This window comes from Drosophila elegans, unplaced genomic scaffold (assembly GCF_018152505.1).
Source record: "Drosophila elegans isolate 14027-0461.03 unplaced genomic scaffold, ASM1815250v1 contig_476, whole genome shotgun sequence".
Taxonomy (NCBI): domain Eukaryota; kingdom Metazoa; phylum Arthropoda; class Insecta; order Diptera; family Drosophilidae; genus Drosophila; species Drosophila elegans.
The window spans coordinates 2,417,187-2,444,820 of record NW_024545863.1 but is presented as its reverse complement, the minus strand read 5'-3'; the positions used below and the strand labels follow the sequence as shown (position 1 = coordinate 2,444,820).

The 27,634-nt window shown below is 42.5% G+C and overlaps 4 protein-coding genes across 5 annotated transcripts; 1 reads left to right on the top strand and 3 right to left on the bottom strand.

Annotated features, from left to right (window-relative positions):
* The first annotated feature begins 5,147 nt into the window (after nt 1–5,147).
* On the top strand, nt 5,148–19,507 carry LOC108148786 (cadherin-99C). Its single transcript, XM_017276001.2, has 12 exons — nt 5,148–5,236; nt 6,192–6,352; nt 9,883–10,040; nt 11,052–11,230; nt 11,292–11,414; nt 13,709–13,885; nt 13,948–14,013; nt 14,250–17,162; nt 17,244–17,771; nt 17,842–17,960; nt 18,175–18,906; nt 18,970–19,507. Exons 3-12 carry the CDS (start codon nt 9,887–9,889, stop codon nt 19,103–19,105), a joined length of 5,127 nt encoding a protein of 1,708 aa, XP_017131490.1. The 5' UTR covers nt 5,148–5,236; nt 6,192–6,352; nt 9,883–9,886; the 3' UTR covers nt 19,106–19,507.
* Nucleotides 19,508–19,515: 8 nt separating this feature from the next.
* LOC108148787 (KAT8 regulatory NSL complex subunit 2) lies at nt 19,516–22,488 on the bottom strand. 2 transcript variants are annotated; one of them, XM_017276002.2, is made up of 5 exons: nt 21,882–22,488; nt 21,634–21,826; nt 21,262–21,425; nt 20,802–21,202; nt 19,516–19,879 (listed from the first exon to the last, which is right to left on the bottom strand). In XM_017276002.2, the coding sequence occupies exons 1-5, from the start codon at nt 22,393–22,395 to the stop codon at nt 19,682–19,684; spliced, it is 1,470 nt and encodes a 489-aa protein (XP_017131491.1). In that variant the 5' UTR covers nt 22,396–22,488; the 3' UTR covers nt 19,516–19,681. The 2 variants fall into 2 exon arrangements, with proteins under 2 accessions (XP_017131491.1, XP_017131492.1); XM_017276003.2 differs by lacking the exon at nt 19,516–19,879 and adding an exon at nt 19,917–20,490.
* Nucleotides 22,489–22,982: 494 nt separating this feature from the next.
* LOC121467547 lies at nt 22,983–24,151 on the bottom strand. The gene is made up of 2 exons (XM_041709121.1): nt 24,112–24,151; nt 22,983–24,055 (listed from the first exon to the last, which is right to left on the bottom strand). The coding sequence occupies exons 1-2, from the start codon at nt 24,149–24,151 to the stop codon at nt 22,983–22,985; spliced, it is 1,113 nt and encodes a 370-aa protein (XP_041565055.1).
* Nucleotides 23,947–27,433, bottom strand: LOC108148970. Its single transcript, XM_017276308.2, has 3 exons — nt 27,292–27,433; nt 24,112–27,241; nt 23,947–24,055 (listed from the first exon to the last, which is right to left on the bottom strand). The coding sequence occupies exons 1-2, from the start codon at nt 27,365–27,367 to the stop codon at nt 24,624–24,626; spliced, it is 2,694 nt and encodes an 897-aa protein (XP_017131797.1). The 5' UTR covers nt 27,368–27,433; the 3' UTR covers nt 23,947–24,055; nt 24,112–24,623.
* Nucleotides 27,434–27,634: the final 201 nt, after the last annotated feature.

Here is a 27,634-nt window from a genome sequence, read left to right as displayed (position 1 = left end):
GTGGGTGTTTGGGTGTTGTTTTAACATTTGTTTTTTTTAAATCTTTTTCGGCAGTGCAAGAGTCGTTAGTATTAATAAATGATTACTTTCTCGGTAAATTCCTTTCAATTTTAATCCGCTGCGATAAGCATTAGCGATCGTGTGCTGGAAGTGTGAAAATAGACTTCAATATACTGCTGCAGACATATCCCCTGCAGCGACTAGAAAGCTGCCGTGGCATTTGGTCAGCTGCTAAACTACGCAGAACATACGTACGTGTAAGTTTTCTAAACACGCAAAGGCAATTAAAATTTTTAAGCGACATACGAACCCCCACGAATTGCACGCAGTTAACAGGGAGCTGGACATCCCACAAAAAGATTGACTGCAGCAGCCCAATGCGGGAAAACAGGAAAGGTGCACCCGATTGCGTCACCGAAACTTGGTTACACTTCAATGTCTACCCATTCAAATTCATTAAAATCTAATGTCAAAATTAATTACATTTTATTTTCAACTGTTTTATTTTTAGTTTGCATTTTTCTCAAGGTACCTACACGAAAAAACTCAAAAAAAGTTTCGGTTTAAAATTTTCCCCTGTTTTTGAAATAACGATAAAACAACGATGTAGTTATTTCTCTTAGAAAATATTTTTTTTATTGTTAAAGGTTTCTGACAAACGATTCTTAAGACTTTCACAAATAAGTTGGTTGAAAAATACAAATGATTTTTAAATGTTTTCAAAACTAAATGAAACTAAGTTATTACATTTTTAAAAATTTACTAAGAGTTTTCTTAAAGTATTATTCTAATAAAAAATCGTTATATAATTTAAGGATTAAAAATGTAATTTAGTTTTATTATATAAGATAAAAAACCAAAGAACTCGCTTGAACGAAGAGAAAGCTGCATTTAGTAAAATTATCGCTTAATTACCACTTCTAAGCTTTTTAGGCAAACAAGATGAGCACTTCAGTTTTCATGCGGATCTCATGAAGTATTACGTGCATCTTTGCTATAAGTACCAATCATTTGGAAAACTATGACGGGCACGTCGGGAAAACTGCACTTTAATGGCAACACCCCGATCAATTTAAAGCCCATTAAAAAGGCCATGTACCCTTTTGGCCATTGTAGCCGGGTTGTACAACATATCGTATGCTTAATGCATAACTAATGAAGCAGCAGCTCCTACGTTTCTACGTTACCAACGTTACTGGTACTGGGTACTGGTACTGGGTACTGTGTACTGGTACTGGCACGACGATCGCAGTCGCTTGTGGCTGTTATTGCACGGGCATTTTGTGCATTTGTGCATTTTGCGGCGAGGCTGTCACTAGGACATGCCACAATTGTTGGCCTTTAATACCAATACCGCACCGGCGCAATCCAATCCAATGCAATCGAATGGCCAATGTACAAGTCTTTACTCTGGTCGTTTTGGCTGCAGAAATGTTTCGTGGTTCGCCAAGTGCCACTGACGCCATCGAATTAGATTACAAAAACCGCTTTTGTACGGAAAGTTGGCTAATTAGATTTCAGGTTCAGTGAACCGTATGCCGTTTAGTAATATCCAAGGGTTTGATATTTTCGAGCCTGAGTGCTATGCCGTGCGTCATAAAGGAGGATTTAAAAAATGTGTGCCTTTATTACGAGCAGACTCATTTGCATGGTATCGTAGGAGCCTGAGAAGTGGCGGCGTAATTCGTTCTAAACTCTGCGAACTACGAGCCATACTCGGCTTGTCCCGGAGTGAGCATGCGATGCTACTCATAATCTGCATTCGGAATCTAATTCAATTAAGCAATGTTAATGGCCTGGCTGCGGGAAGGGTACAGCTGCGGTCAGAAAGGTAGTACATGGTAAGTACACAGAAAGAATATTATTTACATTTTTTCTATAAATTTAATGTTTTTAATAATTACGGAAGAGGTTTAAATTCTGGAAACGCAATAAAACTTCATAAAGCAGAACAAGTACCAAACCTAGTTCAAATACCACTGCTCTTTAGTGAATTTTTAAATTTTTATAAAAAATTCAGGTTTTTGCAAATACATATTTTTACATATCTTTGTCTATTATTATCAATATTATTTATTTAAAACAAAAAATGGAAGACTACGCCTAAATTAACATCTTAGTCTGCATTCTTAGTATGTTAAGGATATTAAATAAGTTTTTAATAAATTGGTTATCATATTATAATATTTTTTCCTTCTGTGTGGATACATAGGTGGGAAGCCACATAACGTGAGCATCCAGGAGATGTATTCCCCGTTCTCGCCGAGACCGGATTGAATTTCCACCTTATAAATCTACCATCCGCTCCGTACTTTTCTTCTGACCGCAACTGTGCACACACACACACACACTCGCCTATATGGTTTATATATATATATTGTATATATATTTCTTGGCCGGACCGAAACTGATCTGGGCAAAGTGATTGTTCAGTCCGCCAGCAAGGCATCTTTTGGTTATTTGGTGTGCATTGGTCCCAAATCGAATCGTTGTTACTTTTAGTTGTTGTGCCTGGAATGCAGTTGTACTTTGTGGAGCAATTAAAGTGGACGAAGAATGATTTAACCGCCTCTGGAAAACAAAACGAACATGTAAGAGGCCAGAACAATGCAGTCGTCTTGTGACTCGCCATTCAGCAGTAAAAGAAATTTGAATTTATAATAGCAATCATAATTGTTAAACTGTAACTTGCTGAAGTCAGTCCTGTGCAGAAGTAATTTGACGCCGAGCAAAGCCAGTTTATTATATGCTTTTAATAGTTAATTTGCTTTTTTGCTGATAACGTAATATTTTTTACAGCCAGCATGTTGCACATTTTTTATTCGTCCAATGACTTGTATGTTTTTATACTCTTATGGAGTTGGACTACATGCATTTTAAAGCAGTGGGCACATAAAATATATTTTTACATCTTTTTAACATATGTTCATGTGAATTTATTCTCTCAAACTTGAAACTTAAATTCTAAAACTGATTTGCTATAACAGAAATTGTTTAAATTACGCACGTACCCCGTTTTTAATTCGAAATTTGCTAAATATACAGAATATTTTGCTTATATTGCACAACCTAACTTTATTGCCACACTTTGTCTTACGGTTTTTATAAGTCTCTTATATAAACGTAAGAATTCTTAAGAAGGTAAACTGATTTAAAAATGGCTCAAACAGCAATTCGAGCTTTTGAGGATGGCTGAAATGAAACCGTACAAATTTGGCTGACACATTTAGTTTATTCGTTTTGTATCCGGTGTTCTTTGGGTATACTTAATTTTATGAAGAAGCATAAACTAAATTAATCTGATTTGGCAATAGTTTATATAAGTAAGCTTTAATACAGGTAACTGAACTTGGTCTTACTATAGCAATAAAAAAACACAGTAATTAAATGTGAGCATAAGCACATTGTTAATTAAAGTAAAACGTAGGTATTATTATTATCGTGTGTACAAGCTTAATACTCAATATTTCTGACATTAATAATGCCCTTACAAAATACTTTTTGTGAGAGTAATGATATTCATATTAAAACATCGTCATTCGATTTTTTGAACTTGAAATGAGTAATCTGATCGGCAAAACGAATCAAATTTTCGTGGAAATGGGACATTCGAATTGTAAAAGTGTCGACGGAGCCGGAAGACAAAAGCCAAGCTAACACACATTATGGTAATCTAAACCCTCAATAAATTTAGCAAGCCACTACCTTTTTATAATAACGAAAGAACAAGAAGTACATCCGCGCTTAAAGAGGCCGTGGGCTTAGCTTCCATTAATCTCAAGCTCTGGGGGATTAAGCACGACGCAGTTAAGAAGCCTAACTTGTTAAGAAACAGTGAAGCGAGCTAATGATGTTCACATCTTGCTGAAAACCCTTGTACTTTCTCTTTGGGTGAATTATGAAAACGAAGTTAGCATCCCATGGGTTTTAGCACCATGAAGACACTGTGTTAATAGCCAGTTAGCACATGTCTTCTTAATCATTTTTAAGGCAGTTTGAATGGGCCACAGATTAAAAGTATAGTTGGCAATGGAGACACGGTTTTACGAACTGGTTTCTATATTTTATAACATTGACAGCTCTTTCTGCAGCTCATAGATATGAGTCAGAATATTATTCTGATTTTATAAGGTGTTAAAGTTGATTGTTTGATATTTTAAAGAACGAGATATTTTTAAATTGATCATTTGATCATTGGTCTATTAACATTTAATCATTAATCATTGGCAGTTAGTTTATTATTTAAAATAGCAATCTTTAACCATTATAAATAGTAAATAGTCTTACAGCATCCGGTCGAAAATGATAATATTTGCTTGGTGTGCGACTGCAAACACCTCCCAATGATGGTAATTTCGTGGATTGGATTGGCTTGGATTGGCTTGGATTGGATAGCACCGCAGCAACTGTCTCATTGTCCCAATACAATGGAATATGCATATGCGACTCTATGGCTGCCTGACAGGTACAAAAATGCTGTCTGCCCCTTTAGTGAACTTCATTCATGCACCGGATCGGTGGAGCAGGCTGGCTTTGCTATTGCTATTGCTGTTGCTGTTGCTGTTGCTGCACAAAATCGCAGCAACATCACCTAAAACATTTTAATAAAAACTTTTACACAGCGCCCCAAACAAAAAACACACAGAGAAGAAACTGCAGCTAAAAACAAAAAACAAAGAAAAAAAAGAGGGAAAAAAGCTCGAAAACTGGTTCTTGCAGCCAGAGCCAACCTACAGCCCACTACTCCTATGGAAATGAAACATGGTGGTCGGTGGTCTTTTATTTACCTTTGACTTAACAGACCGCTGTTAGCTGATTTTTCCCCCAAAACATACCTACATGCACCTGCAGATCGCGGATCGTGGTACCTGTACAGTGTACACCAACCAACCACACACACCATACAGGCGAAGCCTTTCGTACTCGAAAAATGGGTATATGTAGCTATGTGCGATGTGTGGCATCAGCTGGTAAACTAGTCCCAAAAACCAGTTTTACCGCAAAAGCGAATGCCAAACGAGGGATCATTCCCGATTCCACTCCGTTCCACCTTGGATTGGATGGTATTGTGTGGTATGGTATGGTAGCGCCCACTTGTTGCTGTTACTGAAAAGAGAAACAGGTAAAGCGAAACAGTTCCGAAGCGACCATCGAGCCGACATCACGTACTTTCGCGCAGTGTATTATGAGCATAAGCGTATTTTAGGTGGCTCCCGCGATACCGGTTTTCAAGCTGGTATGAATATGCCTAAGAGCTAATTTTTTAAGAGTTATCTCTCAAGAAAATGTGTAAAGTTCAGAATGGTCCGTTTATGGTAGCCGACGTGTGATGTGTAGATCCAAAGCAATTTGAAGTTATAATACCCTTACATGGTTTATTAAGCCCCACAATTCTCTATACCAGTGAATATAAATGAAATAATTATCGTTTAAATAACAAAGAAACCCCGAATGGCAAGCAAAGCCCCCATCTACGAAGCATCCAACATTAAAAAAAGATTGTACCCATATACATAACTATATGTACGGAACCCACGAAAGCAAGACTTTCTCTTGCCAATTTATTGTTAACCCGGAATCACAATGGTGTAAAAACAAACAAAAATTTCACATCAGTTTACCCATCAGCACTTCAAGCAAAAAGGATAGAACACTAATGTGGAATGTGAACGTGATCGCTGTATTAAATGCCAATGTGTTTATGGTCTTGTAGAAAACACACACAACACGAATTTAATTTATCGCAAAAAAAACAACCAAAACCAAAACCAAAAAACGTTTTCTGTCAGATCGGCAAATGAGGTCACGTATGTCGAGATTTGTGTAAGAAAACTTATACAGTCTTGTACAGGCATACATAGATAGTCATCAACTTGCCATGCTACTTTTACTACATGCTACCAAAAACTCCCACGCGCCGCTTTGTTGCTTACATTTCGCGAAATATTAAGATTAATAATTAATCCCAGAGGACAACCTCGAAAATGCACTAAAAAGAAATAATTAAAAATCAATCTAGTGTGAAAAAACGAGAAAACTTCGCTCTAAAACCTGTCTTGTGCTCATCATTTTTAATGTATTGGTTCAACATGAGTTTTCTGATAGCCAGCATACAAAATAAGCATTAATAAATGTTTTTAATATAGTGACGTGTGTGTGTTATTTAAATTTTAACCTTATTTCGTAAACAGCGTACGGGTTGGCAAGCAAATACACATTTGAATATCATATGTCCGAAATGTAATTGAGGATAAAGAATTCCTTCGTTAACGGCGTGTGACATTTTTCACGTTGGATACCTAGCAGAAATATTTTGAGCAATTATTGCAATTTAAAATCTTTAGAATAAAAGGTAAGTTACTTACTTTTATTATGTATTATTAAGAAAAGACTATTAAGGTATACAGTACTTATACGAAGAAAAAGAGTATCAAAGAATATAATGTTCTGCGATTAAACTTCTGATGTCTCTGCAAAGATTAATCTTCATTTAGTCAAATGCCCCGAGGCAAAAAAAAAGAAGAAAACATAATAACCTAACAGTTATTTTAAGCGGGAAGTCAGCTCGATTAATTTTATTGTCACCAAAAAGATCGGAGTTCAACGTCTTAGTTTGTTAGAAATATTTGTGGATTTTGTATACTTTTAAAAATAATTAATTTTATTAATGAATTTTATTTGCGTCTTGATATTTCGATCGTCTCTTACCTGACTTCTTGTTGGTATTTGTAAGATATTTTATTTAAGTGCAAAACGTGGCTTTTAAAGCGATGACCATTTAAGACAATCATATTTAAAGATTATGTTTGTTACTCAGCAGTTTGTTCAAGTTTCGGCAGTACGGGCGTTCTTAAAAACAGGCAAATCATGAAAATTAACCACCGAAAAAAAACGATTCCAAGTAAATTGGCTTTCAGATACTTGATGAGTTCATTAGAACGATTAGAATTATAAAAACATGACCAGTCGGCACGAAATTATAGAAAACAAGAGATTATCATGGCTTTTCTATAGCAGTCATATAAATAATATAAACTGAAATGAACTTTATTTATGACTGTGTCATTACTACTTTTTTGTAATTCTAAACTGCCTCGATTGAGATGGTTCATATGCTGATATACGGCAATATTTTATTGTCAGCAGGCATTATGAAACATCTCACGGATCGAAGCAAAATATGCATATAAACGAATAATTTGTATGGTCGCGAGCGCGTCCTCCTGTTCAATAAAATTAAAATACAATAAAACACCCGCGAAATTAGCATAACAATCAAAGCTGGGCCTCAGACAGAACGATTCACGTATGATTGGGTATGGAACAGGGTATGCAGTGATTCGGTAACCAAAAACTAGCGTTCCTTTCTTGTTTATTTAAGATTTGTGTGGCAACCATCGTTCGCATTCCAACAGATTTTCAGATTTCAGATTTAAGTTCGGTACGTATTGTACCACATTCAAAACTAGAAAATGTTGGCAAAAACAGCATCAATAAGCAACAGGTTTCCCGTACATATCGAATCTGCACCCAGCACTAGCTAGCATTTCAGGCAAAGGCATACGGCATAAAGGCATTGGAGGCATTCAAAGCAAAGCTACACCGAGATACCTCGGCTTTCGTTTATTTTGCAAACCAGTTTGGCACATTCGGCTTTTTCTATAAGTTTCCGGTTGAACATAATCAGCAACTGACTTTCTGCAGCCACCGAGCTCCATGGCAGTGGCTGTGGCTGTGGCTGTGGCTGTGGCTTCACTTCATCGCGACTTTTGTTTATGCGAGGAGGGGCAGAGGATCATGGTATGCATGTCCAGTGAAAGCGGAGGACTTGCAGCGCTATTCGCGATTTTCGCGCTTTTCGCAAATAGAAACAGGAACGGCGCAACATTTAAGCCATATCAATACAATGTGATATCGCGTCGTTACGCAATGGACGATCGTTGCTTTTATGATTTCGGAGATAATTTCAGCAGCAGTTGCGTTTTAAGACAAGTTTGATTCAATTCCAGATTGCAGCGCCAGCACACATGGCGAAAATTTAATAAGCCTTTAAAAAATATAATGTATTTTGATTGGTTTGTTAAGATGATTGGGTATATTAAGTAACATTAGCCAATCGAAGAAAAGAGCAAAGATTGGTTGTGGATGCAGTTTTTTTTCGGCTTAATAAGAAGTTTAGTTTTAAACATAATAAAACACCCAGTCTCTACTCTTTTATTTTTAACGATCAAACACTCTAAAGTAGGCAATAAGGTTTAATTAAATTTCAAATATGTAACATCAGTTTTATTGATTTAACTCTCTTAACATGATAACGTTTGTACACATAACAAATTCCCCAATACTCAAGTTAACCCTTTCGCCCACATAACCAACATTGCGGATGAGTAATCTCTGTTCTTTTTATGTTTTTATTGCATCCATATACCGGCGGAAACTTATTCTTATAACATTAATTGGAAGTTGAAGAAACTGGAGAACAAAGACTGAAAAAAAAGTGCTACCATACAAAAAATTTTGATTCATTAAGGAGGATCATTTAGATTTAAATTTGTAAGCCTAATGTCTAACGTAATAATAATTGTTCTTATTATTATTAATAGGGATTTCCAATTTTATACACAAACAAAGAGATTACTTGCGAATGAATAAATTTCTAAATGGATTCTTAAAGTTAAATAAGAAATGGCTTAATTTTTCTAGTTCCATACAAATAATCTATTGTTTTGTTTATATGATGATCAAACCAGTATAATTCTTAAAATATTTCTTAAAGTATAAAAAATAAAGTTCATCAGAGCGTTTACTTTATTTAATGAATTTTTTTTCAACTAGCTGAACTGAGTCTACATATAATTCCCATAATTCCCATCCATAACTAATGAACGCAACCAAATAAGAACCGAAGAAAAAGCGAGAAAACCAGAAGATTAGCTTCGATCTGTTTCGTTAAACAAACGATCCGAGTAACGGATACGATGGAAGTGCTCCTGGTGCCAACGAGTCTTGGCTGTAGTTTAAGTTGGCAATGGAGACGACGATGGCGATGGCGATGGCGATGGGGCAGAAAACCAGCGGATGTACGCTACTGAGGTGCTGAGAAAGCGCTGGAACTTAGGGATTGAAGCCACAAGATGTGGCTTTGGAGAACATTTGCTAACTGTATCCCAGCCGCAGCCACAAAAGTTGATCGGCCAGTCGACTGTTGGCCATTTAGGCGCCCGATGAGCTGAGGTGGGCAAAATGTGCACCTGATCGTGGGCCCCGTTGTCCATGGTATAGTATATAGTAGTTGCTAGCTCGCTGTCTGGTTGGCTGGCACAGCTTGCCTTCCCACTTTATTAACCAATTTACGATCCTACCGTTATGCACTTTTCTCTGTCAATATTTCGCCAGCCAAGTGGTTTGATGAGCTCAAAACGGAGTTATGAAAATGTTCATTTTAGCCACCAATTTCAACACCAACTTAGTATCTATTATCGCTTACAAATAGCTGCAAAGTTATCTATCTTTTTCTCATCTTAGATTTCCACATGTCCATATATGTGAATATATATATATATATATATATATATATATGTATACTATATGTATATTTGGGAGGGAGAGAGAAGAAAAGAATGGCTAAGACAACGCCAAGTTTGTTAAATTGTTTATTGCATATTGATATCACACCATGTAAGGCATGAGAAGCCGTCTTTGCATACAAAAGCGGCGTATGCAGAAGACATTTCGAGCTTCGAGCTCGGGTTTCCACATTCGTTGTGTGGGCCCGATGGCGTAGGTTAAGCTGTTAGTGGCTCAACATAATATTTAAATCAGACTCTGGCAAATATATGATATAGTTTACAAGCAATATTTGTTTACTTTTGTCTTTTGCAGAAAAATGGCCGCGAGAAACCTCACTCCCCAGCAGGGATTGGGCTTCTTTGGACTCCTAATCCTGCTCTGTTCGGCGGTTTTGGGCAAGTCACAAATGTGCGAAGTGGAGACCGGTCAAACGAATATTATTCTGGATATCGAGGAAAGCCGTGAGTCTTGTAAGTATTATTTATCAACAGATTATATAAAGCATATGGCTTAGATTATCGACTGAGTAACCAAGCAATTTAAGCAGTCTAAAATGGCTTAAAACAGGAAATATGACTTCTAAAACGGCTTCAACTTCAAATCTATTACGTGAATGCAAAAACATGAATGGCTATACACTTTTTAGACAAAATGCTCTGCAAGCAGCCTCGACTTCAAGATCATAGACTAAAAGCACGAAAGGTGCAAAACACCATAATTATAATTTTAAACGTGTTCATGCACATAGCCATCACATCACATCACATGAAAGAATGAAAAGCACGTCATACCAGAGAAATTAAATATACTTTGTAGATACATTGTATAGTCTACATACATAAACCTCTTTAAAGGTGAAACTAGCCAACTATCCAAACCCCAATTGGTTGATTTTGGGTCTGTAATTAAGTAATTTAAAACATTAAATCGTGGGTCACAGAATTTTAGTGAGGGTGCCTGAGGAAACCCTAAAAAAGTACTTATAAAATATTAAAAAGAGTTGTTACGTGATAAAAATTTGTATGCCTCAAGTTTTTAAAGGCCGTTTACAGCACATTCAATTTAAATTTAAGTATATTTTACAGCTACATAAAGTGTTATTGAGCCTTTAGGCATTGTGTTCCCACTACAAAGCATTCAAATTAAATATTATGCTTCGTTATGTAATATCTGATCTCACTCTTGGAGGCGCTTACTGCGAAACAACAAGATCACGCGAAATTTAAAGACTTTCATGTGCACACAAGATGCATCTACGATATGTACACACATACTGTATGGTACACACACACACACCGTACAGTGTACACATCGCAAGTGATCGCTGCAACTTGACCCCAAATGCAAAGAGAAAGGCAGCTGTCTGCAGTTTTCTCGTTTCCCTCCTGAGATGTTTGCCGGCTCAGTGCTACTTGTACCAATAACCTAGCTTTATTTATTAGACTTCAACTTTTACTATATTATTTATGCGTTTTTTGCAGTCATTGGACAGCCAACTACACCGCCAGAGCTTCCAATTTTCGGCGATCCGGAGACGGAAATCGCATTGAATTTGGTCTTTCCGAAAGGCCAGCCGATTTTTCAGCTAAACGGCAAGAGACTACAACTGCTGCAGCCCCTGGACCGAGATGAGGAGAATCTCAGTCACATTGTCTTCCAGGTAGAAGATTCCCTCTGCTCCACTTCGCAAGATCAAAATATTTATGAAAATATGTCTTCAGGTCTCCTGCACCATTAGGTCCACGAACAAGAAGCGCACCATTCCCATTATTGTTCGGGTGTCGGACATAAATGACAATGCGCCGCGTTTCATGAACACGCCCTATGAGGTTACCGTTCCCGAGGTAAGTAAATACATAGTAGTAGTTATAGTAAACAGACATTTTCCAGCGTCCGCACGATCAGCTTCTCGTCGCCCCAAAGTTTTGCCCGCATTTCTCGCCATCCATTCCACTGCCGGGTGCTAAACGAACTATCACGCTGCAAATAGGCTCCACATACACTGAGAAAAATATGAGCAAGAAACTAGATCATTTGAGGATTTAAACTACCAGCTAATCCTTGTCATTCTATTTATCTTTGTCCTCCCCATATTGGTATCACTTCATTGTAAATTGTCGATGATAACTAAAGGAAGGTTTGATCTTATTACTTTTGAAATAGGTATAAAAATGTTCTAAAAGCTAGCTTGATTTTTTTACTTCTAAATAAATTCTTAATAAGTATCTAGAAGCATGTAATATTTGGTTAAAAATTAATATTTAAAATTTGCGATTTTGGATATTAACGATTTCCTCGAAATTTCTCTCTGTGCAAGAGTCAGGTGAATGTGCATAGTCTTCTCGACGCGACAGCAGCAACTACATACTGAACACTAATGAAGTGGTAGTGAACATGTTTTCAGCGCTTCAGCAACACAATAGCATGTCCAGCGGATCCCCAATCCCCAATCCCCAATCCTCAATCCGCAATTCCCAGCATCCGAGGATCATAAGATAGGCGGCAATTGCAAGAGTATTGCCTGCCGGCTTTTAATCACGTATTTAGACTAATAACGTTCAATTACAGAACTGTTGACATATTAGAAAGCAACCAGCACTGGCAAAAAGCATAAAACAAAGCGGAAACGTGCTACATACAGACTCGCACAAAAAGAACCCCTATGAAGTGCATTACTTGGCGAAGAAACCTTGCCAATAAACGTGCTCAAATCGCACCTGTGCCTTTGCTTAATAGGAGAAACCGCACATAATAGACCTATTTAGACATTAAACCAGAAATATAACTAATTAAATTGTTCACGAGCAATCATTATTCATTAGAACACTTACGAAATCGGGCAAGAATGGCTTTCAATTATAACAGCTTGCCAATACATTTCAAAGATATTAAATTATCGTTAATAAGCTTTCTATACGACTCTCTAATCTACAACCACTTTCTTCATTTAATGAAAAGTCCACTTAAATACTGTAACATTCAAAATGGCCAAGTTATTGAGGACCTGATCAGAACTAAGACCTTGAGATTACATTCCTCGGATAGTAAATAAGATGGTAAATGCATTAAAACTGAATATAAATGGTTCATTGGAATTTGCCATCAGGACGCTTGGCCATACAAAATTTATTTAACAATGTGAAGCCTTAAAGTTTAAGAAGCCTGGTGGAGAATAAACAAAAGGACTGCCTACCTCATCGTTTCTTCGCAGAACTGTGTATGTAGTGCATTGTAAATTCGTGATTCAGGTCCCTTTATATGGCCTTCTGCCAGTCAAACTGGAATATAATTGGTATGCACTTGCCGGCTTAGGCGAACACTCCCAAGGGATCCGATGTCCGATGTCCGATGTCGGAGCAGAGAAGACAAGACAAGAGACAGCGCTACACAACAGAACCGCATTTCATTCCCGCTCTATCAAATAATTACAAGAGCCGAGATACAAAAAATTATACCTCCGAAGAGCTACCGAAACAATATGCTATCTGCCCAGATCAATACCCATTATAGATGGTTACTCGTACTCCAAGCCATGGGAATTTGAAAAGTAAATGAACAAACACCGAGCAGTAAAACCAAAAATTATGAAAAGCGAAAAAAGATGACCTAAGCGTGCATGCCATTTAGCTGAAAAACAAATCGCAAAGTTCAGCAGACGAACAATATGGCTTTTGGCATGAGCTCAGCATCCCAGCAGCTCAGCTGCAATTCTTCGGATGCTAAATTACCGAGTCGAGTGTACAGAAGACAGAAGAAACTGCAGCAGAAGACACTCCATGCAAGTAGCAAACTGGCTGCTTAACATGACTTTAGGAGGCTGCAACCGTTATATAACAGCCCAGCAGGCTTTTCGATCTTCACAATGCGAATAAAATAATGATCTCGGGGTTTTTCTCGTTGGTCTCCCAGCTGGGGCTCCCTGGGAAATGTTAGAAATTAAGCACTAGAAAGAGAACACTGTGTGTGTTATGGTTTCTTCTTGCTGAACCAGAAACAATATATTGAGTGGCCCGGAAACACTTTCGGTTCTCGAGCGAAGGCCTCTCACTTTGTTTAAACTTTAAAGGAAACCCCACCACCCGTCGCTTCCCATGTCGAATTAACTGACATTTCAATGGCTTATAATAATTTCTTGCAGAGCACGCCGGTGGGAACCACTATATTTCGAAACATTCAGGCCCTCGATAAAGACGCAGGTGTGAACGGGCTGGTTGAGTACTTTATAGCCGAGGGAAGTGCCAATTCTACAGATATTGAAAAGTATAGTGCCGATGGCTATGGCACCTTTGCCATATCGTTTCCCCACCAGGGTCAGGTAAGTCGGGAAAGCTATAGCTTTGGGAATGATATATTATATGTTCTGTCCATTTATTTTAGGTTACGGTAGCCAAGACTTTGGACTTTGAGAAGATACAAACCTATTATCTCACTATTGTGGCTTCGGTAAGTGGAGTCTTGCTAATAAATTTACTTATAACAAAAGGGTTAATTAAACTGTCTACTATGCTATTGCAACAATTAAGTGCTGTGCCAAAAAGGCCCCAATTATCTACTTACTTTTACCGGATTTTTTTCTGCCGACGGCATTTTTGTAAAGTTCCATATACCTTTCACTTGGAATCTAGGCTGTAAATATATATTATTTATATAAAATTTGTTGTATTTTCTTTCACCTTTAGGATCGGGCGCGCAATACCGCAGATCGTCTGTCGTCGACCACAACCTTGACGGTCAATATAGCCGATTCGAATGATTTGGATCCATCGTTCATATACAGCGGATGTGCCTCCCTGGATGGGGCCTGCATAAATCCGGAGTACTCGGCCTCCGTGCCAGCGGGATCATTGCTGGGAGTTCTAACAGTTCTACCCGAGAGGATTCAAGCTGTAGATCTAGACACCATTAACTCCCCGATTCGCTATAGTTTTGCCAGTGGAATGCCTGGCAACTACGCCGACTACTTCCAGATCGATGAGCATACGGGTGTGCTGAAGCAAACCAAGGCCATTGACACTTCGACAGCGAAGAAGTATGACATTATAGTGAAGGCAGAGGAGGTGGCGCCGGGACCGCAGCGATTCACAACGGCCAAGTTGGCCATTGCGGTTAAGCCAGTGGACGCCAATCCGCCCGTGATCTCTTCCTCCCAACCCGAAGGCTATGTGGACGAGAACTCGCCCATCGGAACTAGGGTGTTGGACTCGCATGGTAACCCTATATCGTTCCGAACCACAGATGCCGACCTGAGTGACTCCGATCCGAAGCCAGACTATATCTACGAGCTGACCACGCCGTCGTTCAATGTAACCAGCGATGGCATACTCATTGTCAACGAGGACAACCTCGATCGCGACCCGCCAGCTCCGGGTCGTTTCAAGTTTCAGGTGGTGGCCCGGGAACCGCGCACCAATGCGGCCAGTGCCCCACTCAGTCTCACGGTCCACCTGCGCGACGTGAACGACAACGCGCCCAAGCTGGCCATGGTGCCGCCCATCTCCATCACTGCTGGCGATCAGAGCGAGAGTCGTCTGGTCACCCAGGTGGTGGCCAGCGACAACGACGAGGGTCCCAATGCCGTGGTCACCTACTCCATCTACCACGTGTCGAACAACGGCCAGGCCAAGTTCACCATCAACGAGACGACGGGTGAGATCCGGACCCAAGGACGTCTGCTTGCGGGCGAGCAATATAGCATTACGGTGCAGGCCACCGACATCGGAGCACTGTCCTCCCAGGCCATTGTCGAGGTGAGTGTGACGCCGGGTCCGAACACAAAGCCCCCTCGCTTCCAGAAACCCATCTACGAGGTGCAGGTGAGCGAGGGTGCGGAGATCAACTCCACGGTCACGGTCGTTCATGCCGAGGATCCGGAGAACGATGCAGTGGTCTACTCCATCGTGTCGGGCAACGATCTGCGGCAATTCGCGGTGGGTCAGGAGAGCGGCGTCATCATAGTCATCCGAAAGTTGGACCGGGAGAGTTTGACCCGCTACCAACTGATCCTGAAGGCTGAGGACACCGGTGGCCTCTCGAGCAGTGCCACCGTGAACATCAAGGTGACGGACATCAACGACAAGAACCCGGAATTCGACGCCTCCACCCTGCCGTATGTCTTCCAGGTGGACGAGGGCAGGGCCCAGGCCTCTGTGGGAGTGGTGCACGCCACCGATGCCGATGAGGGTATCAATGCCGAGATCACCTACTCCATACCCACGGACATACCGTTCACCATCAATGCCACTTCCGGGGAGATCCTGACCGCCAAGCAACTGGACTACGAGCAGCTGAACGAGTACAAGTTTGTGGTCACCGCCAAGGATGGAGCTCCCGACGCCCGACTGGGCACGGCCAGTGTCACGGTGATGGTGCTCGACCTGCCGGATGAGGTGCCCAAGTTCAGCGATGCCCGCATCGACGTGCACATTCCGGAGAACGAGGAGAACTTCCTGGTGGCCACGGTGCAAGCCTTCGATCCGGATTCGGTTCCGGAAATAACCTACGTTCTGCGCCACGGCAATGCGGAGCTCTTCCGGGTCTCGGACAAATCGGGGGAGGTGAGGACCATCAAGGGATTGGACTATGAGAGCCAGAAGCAGCACCAGCTGACCATCGGAACCATTGAGAACGATGGCGATGGGCCAGGAGATACCATTCAGCTGGTGGTGGATGTGGAGGATCGCAACGATCTGCCACCGAGATTCATAACCGTTCCCGATCCCGTGACCGTGAACGATGACCAGGGCATAGGCACCATCATAGCCACCCTGCCGGCCATCGACGAGGATGGCACTTCGCCCGGCAACGTCGTTCGCTACGAGATCGTGGGGCGTGGCAAGGCGCCCAAGTACTTCCAAGTGGACCCGGACACGGGTGCGGTTCGCATCAGAGACGAGCTGCGCAAGGAGGAGGACACGGAGTACCAGGTGGACATCAGGGCCTACGACCTGGGTGAACCGCAGCTCAGTTCGGTGGCTCCGCTGCGCGTCGATGTGCACCACCTTCTGGCCAACGGCAACAATGAGATCAAATCGGACAGCGGCAAGTTGGAAAGCGGCCTGGTGATGAGCAGTGAAAGCATTGGGCTGGCCTTCAGCGACGACAGCTACACCACCAGTGTGCCGGAGTCCATGGAAACGAACAGCACCCTCAAGCTCATTCAGATAGTGAACTCAAAGGTATCGACCGATGGACCACCGGCCTTCAGGTGTGAATTTGTGCGCGGCAACGAAGGGGGCATCTTCAACTTGAGTTCCGGCGATCATGGCTGCAACCTGTTGCTCCTACAACCGCTGGACTTTGAGAACAGGACTTCGTACACGCTCCAGCTGCGCCTCACATCCCATCGGTATTTCGTCAACCCGCTGAAGGACACCGCCACCGTGGAGATAATCGTCCAGGATGAGAACGACAATGCGCCGGAGTTTGAGTTCAACAGGCTGCGCGGTCAGCAGGACACTTTCTACACCGTGGTCACCGAGGAAATGGATGTGGACACCACCATTTTGCAGGTGCGTGCCACAGATCGGGATTCGGGTAAATTCGGCACCGTTCGCTACGCCCTCTACGACGATGACGAAAATCGGGTGAATATGGTAAGTAATCTCGGCTTGATATACCTACATATACCTACATATATGTACATCACAAAATATGTATTTTTTATACCCCCTCAGCCCACCAGCTTTTTCATGATGTCGGAGGATAGTGGAGTTTTGCGCACTGCAAGGCATTTTAAGAGTGAAAACGATTTTCCGCTGACCTTTTTGGTGGAGGCTCGTGATAGTGATGCCCAGGAGCAGGGATCTCATCGAACGAGAGCCCGCATAGTGGTGAACAAACTGGCGGATATCAATCGAATGGCATTGTCCTTCCCGAATGCGGCACCCGGCGATCTGCGCAACTACTACACCGAACTGGAGGAGCTGCTGGACAAGAAGACCGGACTGGTCAGCGGCATCGAGCGCATGAGCAGCCAAAAGTACCTGGCCAAGAATGGATCGGTGGTGGAGAACCCGGCCGCCACGGACATATGGTTCTATCTGATCGATCCGAAGACGGAACAGTTGGTGAGCCGTAAGGATAGCATTGTGGCTACCACTCTACTGGAACCAGCTGCGCGATCCGAGCTGAACATTGCCCTGCCCAGGGCCACAGCCGATAATATATCCTTTCCGCTTGAGAGAAAGGAACAGGTTCACAAGGTGGTTTATTAATTGTGTTACATACCATCTGGATAGCTCTTAATTTTGTTCTTTTTTTATGAATCTTCAGGTTAAGGCCGCTGTGGCCCTCGATAACGAAGTCTTCCCCTTCACTCTAATTGCCATATCACTGGTTATACTCATACTGGGCACAATCGGCATCATTTACATATGCATTTCTTGGTCAAAGTAAGTCAAAATAATAGTCAAAAAATATACTTTGAAGGATGACACAAATTTTAATGCAAACATTAATCTTAATTGACTGGTTCAATTCATTTCATAACTTTTTTTTTTATTTTGATAGTCGCTTATAAAAGTTTTAGTGCCAACATAAACCGTAATTAGAGTGCAAAATTGCACATTTGAATTATAATAATAATTTAAATTTCATTTTTAATAGATACAAAAACTTTAAGCAACGCATGCGCCAGTATTCGTCGACGAATCCAAGCCGTTACGATCCGGTGATCGTTAACCAGCAGGCCTCCAATGCCAGTGAAACCATAGCCAACATGAAGGAGTATGAAACGCAGATGCTGGCGATGGCAGTGCCGCCGGATGTGGATGACGACCTGCAGCTGGACTTTAGCGCCAAGAACCATGCCTTCTCGCTGGACAATGTTAGCTACATAACGCACAAGGAGAACACCAATGGGGGCGGTGGTCAGTCCAGTCCATCCCACTCGGACGCCACGACGGCCACCATTGCCACGCTGCGTCGGCACAAGAACCTCAACAATGCCAACATGAACAACAATCTGGCCATAAATAACCGACAGAATACCTTCAATCGGACCCTGGAAATGAACACTCGCAACAATGCCAACCCACTGGGATCCCCGCCGAACGGAGGTGCCCACTCGGGGACCTTGACGCTGGGTCGCATCAAGCACCAGAACAGTAACCACTACCAGAACGGCGCCTACAATATAGATCCCACTGGGCCCAACAACATGGCAAATGCCAAGAATAATGCCTACAGTACGATGGGCAGGCGGGGAAACACTTTCTGCGACGTGGGATTGCTCAATGGCAATGGTGAGCTGATGAATGCCACCCTGGGTCGAAATGGCCAGCTGAACAACCGACTTTATGGGGGCGAAGTGCCCATCACAAATCCGCTGTTTCAAAGGTAAAGTGCCTAAAAGTTTTCACAGTGATTAAATAAAAAAAATATATATATATATATTAACAGGTCCAGTTCTGATCACAACCACTTGAGCAGCACAAATGAGAACGTTTCCTTTGGCAAAAGGGACTATGGCCAAATAGGCTTCTCCTATCTGAACGATTTGGATCGGTCGGAGGTTGAGACTACCACGGAGCTGTAGACAAACGATTAGGATAACTGGTTCCAACACTTAACAGACTTTGTTAATATATTTAGCTGCCAATTTTTAATTTTAATAGCGCATTTTAACAACGAGAGCGGTTGCCATCAATCCATAATCATAGCACATGCAATCTGTAAATATTCGAGTAGAGATACTGCTGATTGGAGGAACTGAATACTGATATATTTAACTGTGCTTTAAGATCAAATAATTACAGTCATTACTTTTAAGCAAACAGAGTGCATATTTAATATCTCTAAGGAAACTGCAAGAGCTATGCATTTTCATAAAGAAATATGAGTTGTTAATTATACATAGTTATACGTGCATAAATGTATACACAATATTAAGTTGTATAAATTATGAAAAGCCAATAAATGTAAATAATTAAAAGTGCAAGCAAACCGTTTTGATTAACTATTTATTAAGGAATCCTTTTTCCCGAGAAACAAATATTACAATAGAGCTTACAAAACCAAATGACATGTTCCAATAGGAGGTTTAAATCTACGATTCTTTTTTTAACATATATTGATTAATGATTGCAACAGTAAACATTTATTCTACGATGCCTTACGAAGTAGTGCTAGTTTGCTTTGGTATGGACCCTATGAGTTTAATATCGTCTTTTTTGTCCTCGCCATGAGCTGTGGTGACGTTAGGCACTGGGCTCGCAAACAGATTATCTGTGGGTTCCTCCTTTTCCGTTTTTATAATGCTACTCACACTCGCAGACTGGGTCTCATCTTCTTCGGTCTCTGACTCGCATTTCTGTGAAGTAAAGTAATCAACAATCAGAGGCACGGCTACAGAAAACTAGTGTTTGGATTATGGTTAGGGTTGAAGGTCATTACATTTACTATAATATCGAACTAGTTCATTAGGGCATCAAACCAGGGCATTTGCTCGATGCCTTCGAGCATTTTCAATACTTCGTTAACAGTTCTGTCAGACTCGTCGATTTCAAAATTAAGTTCGCTACTGTCGGGCACGTGGGATTCATCCAAACCTAGCTGGCTTGCGATGAGTTTTTCTTGGTCTTGACTTTCAGCGGAAGAAGTATTAAACGATCTTGAGTTTAATACTTCTTTGGCTTCGTGTTCGTAGCCAAAATCTACACGGGCACTGTCCACACTGCGCTCCTCAATGGCCAAGCCCAGGTCACTGTCCATGTCAAGAAACATGGCGCACTCATCCTCGATGGAGTTCGCCAGATCATCGGCCGTGTCGAGATCAAACTCGAATATACCACTTGCAAAATCCAACAGATCATCGCCTTCCGCGTGCGGATCAATTTGTGGGTCTTCTGCGACAAAATTATCGAGACCACGGCCTGCTGCGAAAATACTTTCTAGCGGCGGAGTGCTTGGAAGTTCATAAAACTGGAGGATGAGAGGTCGGCAATTTATTCGGGGTGGATCACAAAAGGCTTAATAGACAATACTAGCACTTATGTACATGTGTTTCGTTGTTTCTCAGTAGATCTACTTAGCTTTACTACAAATCAACTCTAAATACTAGTTACGCAGTATTGTATGTTAAAACTGTTCTACAGCTCAATCACTGTAGGTTCGTTTCTGCAGTCATGTGCAACACAACTTATGGCAATGAGTGAAGAGGCAGTTGGAATATTTAAGTAGTTACGTGTGGTGGTTATGGCGTGGGTTAGGTTTAATTTTTTTAATCAACGCACCTTTTGTATATACTGGCGCTTAGCCGGCGCCACTGTCAGGTGCAGTACGCAACTGGAGTCTTCAAGTATGCTGGCCACCGGCTCCTGGCAGACCACCCCACTGCGTTCCACGCCGCATGCCCGGAACAGGACCTGGCGCTTGTCCTCCAGAATGTGCTTGCGGCAGTGCTTGCAGCAGGGCAGCGTTCGCTCGCCGCACTTGACACCGCCCTCGGTGAAGACGCACTTTGGGTTGCTCGACGACTTCGATGCATACAAGGTGTCTCGGGCGCGCTTTTCCTTTAGTTTCTTGTAGAGCACAGCCTCCATGCCCTGGCGACGATGGTAGCTGTTCAGCGCCTTTAGCTGTTCGTACAGCTTCCGCTCGTGCGGCGTTTCCTTCAGCTGGTCATGGATGCTACCTGTAAATATAATATTCGATAATCTTTCTCACTCTATCCTTAATTCTTATAAAGCTTACAATACAGCTCTCGTTCGCGACGTATGTCGTGCAAGTACTTGCGACGTCGCTGCTTCAGTACACTCTGCAGATGGGAAATCTGCTCGCGATAAAGGCCCTGAAGCTTAATCAACTTGGTCTCGGCAATCCTAACAGCCTCTGCACGTGTATAGACACCAGCATGTCTGAAAAAATATTTAGTTTTAGTTAAGTACTGAACAAAAAGATTTTTAAAAGATTGTTTCCGTTTTCACTGTGCTTTTTTGAATATGCTTAGCGCAAGTCTTAATTTTGAATCCCAGTAAACATGCATTTTTAAGAGACATACAGTAAATCAATATTATGAAACATATTTCCAAACAATGAAAACCGGAAAAGGCATTTAAATCTTACTTTAGAGGATCATCATCTTCAGAATCAACGCTCTCGTAGTCTGATTCGTAAAACTCTATGTCCTGGGCGGTGTTCCTGAGACAAGGTGGATCCTCGTCGTTGCTGGAACTATCAGAAGCATAATCCAGAATGCGGCGACGCTTGCGTGAGCTATCCACAACGTGGCCAATGGTATTTCGGTGATCTTGGGTGACTAGGGAGATGAAGTTTTAGCCAAATACTTGAGAACCCTTTATTATATGACCTACCAAATGGAGTTACATGGGGCGAGACCACATCGATTTCATCATCATCATGGGGTTCGGTTTTGGGAACCTCCGGCTTGATGTCATCCACATTGATGTGGGACGAGAGGCTGTGCAGCAGGGTCTCGTTGGTCTCCACGCGACTGCGAATGCGTCCCACATTCTGATGGGTTTTTTGCAGCTGCGACTGGCGGTTGTGCTCGAAGCACAAGGTGGTCAGTATCTGCTCCTTCTTGTTGTCGTACTTGGCCACCGCATTGATGCACTTCCTCCCGTTCGAGTAGACGTGCGAGCACTGGCGGTAGTTGGCGCGCGGGTCGCGCAATATGTGCCGGATGCAGTATTCGTAGCCCTCAATCCGCAACAGACTGCACTCGTAGGTGGGATTGGCGCAGTACTTGATCTTGGCCAGCTCGCTGTGGATTTGATCCCGCAGCTGCTGCTCCCTGTCCGGTGTGCAAGGCGTGCCGGTGAAACGGGTGCACTGGCGCAGTTGGTTTGGCGAAAAGCTGGACATCTCGTTTTTTGCCTATTGACTTCTATACAGAGTTTTTCTTTTAAGATTTTCCGTGCGAAATAAAAAAAAGCGAAGCCTCCTACGGAATCAATGTGACCGTACAGCACCGATAGAAAAATACTCATAAGTATAACACTTATTTTTCCACACATGCATATGCTAGATGGTGTGGAACTTTGCTAAAAATTCAGCTTGGCTGTGAACCATGAGGGGTTTCCACATTAGAATGTTTAATTGCAAAGTACTCAAAATAAAACTACAGAAAATTCTATTTAACAAAATTTTTAGTTTTATTTCAGTATTTTAAAATAAATCCTGTATTCATATTAAATACAGCAGCAATTATAGAATAAAGAAATAACCAAATGATAAGATATGAGGATTCCTTAATATATTTAAATAAAACACGTGGATGTCCGCTTCAGGATTTTTTTCCTAAAATTGAGCGAGTTCTTAAAGTAATTTTAGTTTCTTAAATCCTCTTGGTCTTGTGGTCGACTTTGAGTATAATATGGTTAATGTTTATGGCCTTAAACCTGAGGCTTTCTAGCTTCTGGTCTAAGCATACTATTAGTATGTGGGAGTCGTCATTCTTTGGAAGAACGACGAGATTTACTGGAACTTGGGAAGTTCTCTTCACGTTTCCAGGACACAATCTCGACGTCTTCCTCTGATAACTTATCGGTTTCGGCTAAAAGGACCTTGACCTTGGCCATTCTGATGCCGTAGCGAACCTTGTAGTCGGAGGCTTCCAGTTGCGGGAGGCAACGATGGTTTATGAGCAACACAAAAGGCTGACTTGCCTTCAAGACTTCCTCGGCCCTGAGAATGACCCAGTCCGACATATCCACGTCCAGATTCTGAGCTCTGAGGCAGCTCATGACCCTCGTGTAATCCGTTTGCCCCTTGGGCAACCAGATGCGAGCTTGAGGTCTCCGGGGAATCTGGCTGGCATGGACGAGCCTGATGCGTAGGCCATTCCAAGAGTCACCAATACGGGACACGCACTCTGCCAGGAAGATTTTCGAGAACCCGTCGTCGCACCTGATCACCCGGTGACCACGGATCACTTCGGAGGAGTCGAAGGACGGGATGGGACCCTGTGGCACGGCCATGAGTCTGTCGGTCACCATGTCTGCCAATATGCTCTCAATCTCCTCCCACTTTTCGTTCAGCAGACGACCATCATCGTGGAGCTCGTCCACCAGGGCCATTACTAGGTTGTCCTCTACCACCTCATTCAACTTCTTAGTCTTAGGTGGGCCACCAGCCTTTGACCTTTTGGCCGATCTGCGCCTTTTCACTGGCGGTCCTTTTTGCTTCGGCTGTGGGTTTGGAAGCTGGAAGTCCGGGGGATTCTCCCGTTTGTGTTTCTCGAACTTCTCGATCGTAGCCAGGCATCGGACCTTGTCCCGCGCATCATTCGGATGTGTTCTGCCCTTCGCTTCGTTCTTGGCAATCTTTGCCAGAATAAAGCGAGCCCGGTTCACCTGAGTCCTTTGCACCAGATGGGGACTTTTTTTGGAGCTTTTCGGCTGCTCCAGACCATTGAATCCATTGACTTGGCTGTTGTCCTGGGGGAAAAACGACCGCTTATCTTCATAAACATCAGTTGGGGATTCGGATTTAGCACGGCGACGCCAGAGGTAACATTTTTGATCTTGGGAAAGCATAAAGACAAGTTAGTGTGGAACAACCTGGCAATATTTGACTGACCATCATCGTCAATTGAATTGTCGTCCTGTTCAGCCTTCATTTTGTCCCAGGAGCAGGGACTCCGCTCCAATTTTGGCCAATTATTATACATTTGAATAAACTTATTTCAATGTTGTGATTGGATTTACCACGCAAAACAAAAATACGTCACAAATAATCAGGGAAAAAATGCCTAAAAAAACCTTTAATTTTGCCAATGAATGGTGAAGTTCCATGATTTTAGCGGTGTTTTAAACCATAGATAATTTTGAATAAATTTCTTAAATATTTGAAAATACAAAAAAAAGGAAAGCATTTTTTTTATATATGTATACTAAGTTTTAAATGAGCGTGATGTTTTTTCAATAACATTGATTTTCTTAAATTTACTTAAAGATTTTGAATGTTTAAACAAAACATTGAATTTTTTCAGGATAAATTTGTTAAACTTTTGTTTTTCATCAACAATGTGATAAAATAGCAGATTAATCAATTCAAATTCGTATTGATATAAAAGTTTTTACCTTTAAATGTTATTCTTTCTTTTCGTTTATCACCGTCTGTTCCGTATCCTCCATATGCTGCCTGGTTCCCCCTGAAGGATAGTACTTCGCTATTAGTACTCTTTGACCCATAAAGGATACTCTAAGGGCTATCGTGCCATCTTTAATTAGGAATCGGTAACGTTTTCTACTCTTTCTTTTTAATAGCCGACTTTTAATTTGCTGGATAGCAGTTTCGGAAGGATTTACTCCACCAAGTAAACTCCAGCCTAAGGAATTCTCCGTTTTCTCCGTCTTTTTCGTTTGCTCTATTTCTTCCGGTTGCTCCGTATCCTTCGTCTGCTTCGCACTCTCCTCCTGCTCCTTGACCTCAACCTGCTCCATGTTCTCCTGCTGTTGGGCAATGAGTACCATATAGCCTCCGCCTAGAGTCACGCTCCAAGTTTTCGGCTCATCCGTAAGAATAAATTTGTATCGTTTTCCATTTGGCTTATGCAACAGTCGGTTCTGGATCTCCATGATTGCAGTCTCCGAAAGTTCAGCTCCCTGCGGTAATGTCCAGCCGAACGAATTCTCCTCGGTCTCCTCCAACTTTTCCGTCTGATTCGCATCCTCCGAAAGCTGGGCGATGCGTACTTGATAGCCTCCGTAGACGGTCACTTTCCAGGACTTTGGCCCATCCCTAACCACGAATTGGTGACTGTCTCCTTTCGTCCTATTGAGCAGTCGCTTCTGGATCTCCAGGCTCGCAGTGTCGGTCAATTGCGCCGCATGTAGTAATATCCAGTGGAACGATTGCTCCACCGGATGCTTTAAATTATTTGGCTGCTCCATCACTTCGGTCAGCTCATTATTCACCCTCTGCTCCATTTTCGGCATCTGCTCCTTATCTTCTGCTTTCTTCATTTCATTCGTTTGATTTATATCATCCTTCTGGTCGATTCTCTTAATTTTGCCCGTCTGGGCCGTATCCATCTTCTCTGTCTGGGCAATTTGTACCGACTTTACCGCCTCGTCTTTCTGGTGGTTTATTTCCTCTGTCTGCTCCTGTTCCTCTTTTGATGGGTTCATCACATCTGTGTGTGGAGGAGTGTGCTCGGTGATGCGTATTCGATGGTCAGGGCCCACGGTGATTCTCCAGGTTTTCGAACCATCTCTATGCAGAAACCATCGGCGTTCGCCTACCGGCATACTCAGCACTCGGCCCTGGATCTCCAGAACAGTAGCATCAGACAATTTAGCTCCCAGAGGCAGTATCCAGCCGAACGAGTTTCGCACCGACGGCGCTATCTCATCCGTCAGCTCCACCTTCACTTTCTTGGCCAATTGTTCCGACTCGTCGATCTCATCTGACTGGTTCATCGCCTCTGCCTGGTTCGGCTGCTCCGCCTGGGTAATCTCCTCAGCGCCAGGATTGTACTGCGTCTTGTCTTTCCCCTTCTCCGTATTCTTATTTTGCTCATTTTGTCTGAGGCCTACGTGATTACTGTGGCCAATGGTCACTCTCCAGGTTTTTGAACCATCGTCAAGACGGCATCGGTACCGTTTTCCATGCGGCTTTTTTAGCAGTCGGTTTTGGATTTGCAGGATCACAGTCTCAGGAAGCTCAGCTCCCAGTGGGACTATCCAGCCAAGCGAATTCTCCACCTCCTGTTCCGATTCCACTGCTCTCACCTCTTGCTCTATCTCTTCCGTCTGCAGAGCTTGCTCTACGTCAATAGGTCGGCCAATTGACTCCTCGGTTGCCAATACCTGCTCTATCTCATCCATTAACTCCGCAATCTCCAATGGGGAAATCGGTTCCGTCCCCCTTAAATCGACTGCATGGTTAATCGCCTCTGTGAGCTCCTCTTCCTCCTGTGACTGGTTCATCTTCTCCGCGGGAGGAGAGTGCTCCGTGATGCGTACTCGAAGGCCACGGCCTAGCCTTACTCTCCATGTTTTCGACCCATCTTCAAGCAGAAATGCCGAGGAATTGCCTTTCCGCTTATTCAGCTGCCGTTCCTGGATCTTCCCAATCGCAATGTGGGACAATTGTGCTCCCCGAGGTAATATCCAGCCGAACGAGTTCTCCTCCGTTTCCTCAGTGCTCTGGTGTGCTTGCCCGGCTGCCTCGTCCCCCTGACAAGGAATCTGGCTGGCGTGGACAAGTTTGATGCGCAGGCCGTGCCATGCGTCACCAATGGTGGCCACGCAATCCTCTAGGAAGATCTTTGAGAAGCCATCGACGCACCTGATCACCCGATGGCCCCGGATAACGAGCGACGAGTCAAAGAAGGGGTTGGGACCATGTGGCACGGACAGGAGTCTATCGGTCACCATATTGGCCAGCCTGGTCTCGATCTCAGGCCATGTTTCGCGGAGCAGGTGACCGTCTTTGTGGAGCTCGTCCACCAGAGCCATCGTCAGGTTGTCCCGTAGCAACTCATTGTACTTCCAATCCGAACTTGACGGAGGTGTTTGTTTTGAAGATTTTGGAGCCATCCCGCTCAGATCCTCTGATCTCTTTCGCTTTCGCTGCTGATGAGAGATTTCATTTGGGATTTCTGACTGATCCACACAACGGAATCTATTTGTTTGACCATCGTCCTGTGGGTATTCTGATCTTGAACGGCGACTCCAGAGTGAGCCCTCCAGTTCTTCAGAAACTAAAAGCGCACATAGTTATTAGAGAGAAAACCAGCAATATAGTACAAACCATTTTCACCCGGATCGATCGCTATGTTCTCCCAGGTGCCGGTGAAGCGCTGATCTTCTGGTGAATATCTAGACATCTCTAAAATTCTCAAAAATTACAGATTGAACCATTCTAAACGCGCGGAAAGAGACATCCAGGTTCCTTGAAAAAATAGTGTGACCACAGCACGGCACTTAAATTATCCCACCAAAATCGAACAACTAAAAATTTGCTTATATATAAGTTATTTAAGATTTTTTAAAATAATATTGAAATATATGGTTTGTCCAGTTATAATTATGAATATGATAAGAATAATTCAGCTGGAAGTCCGTTGGTTAGATTTAGAACTTCAAATTAAGAT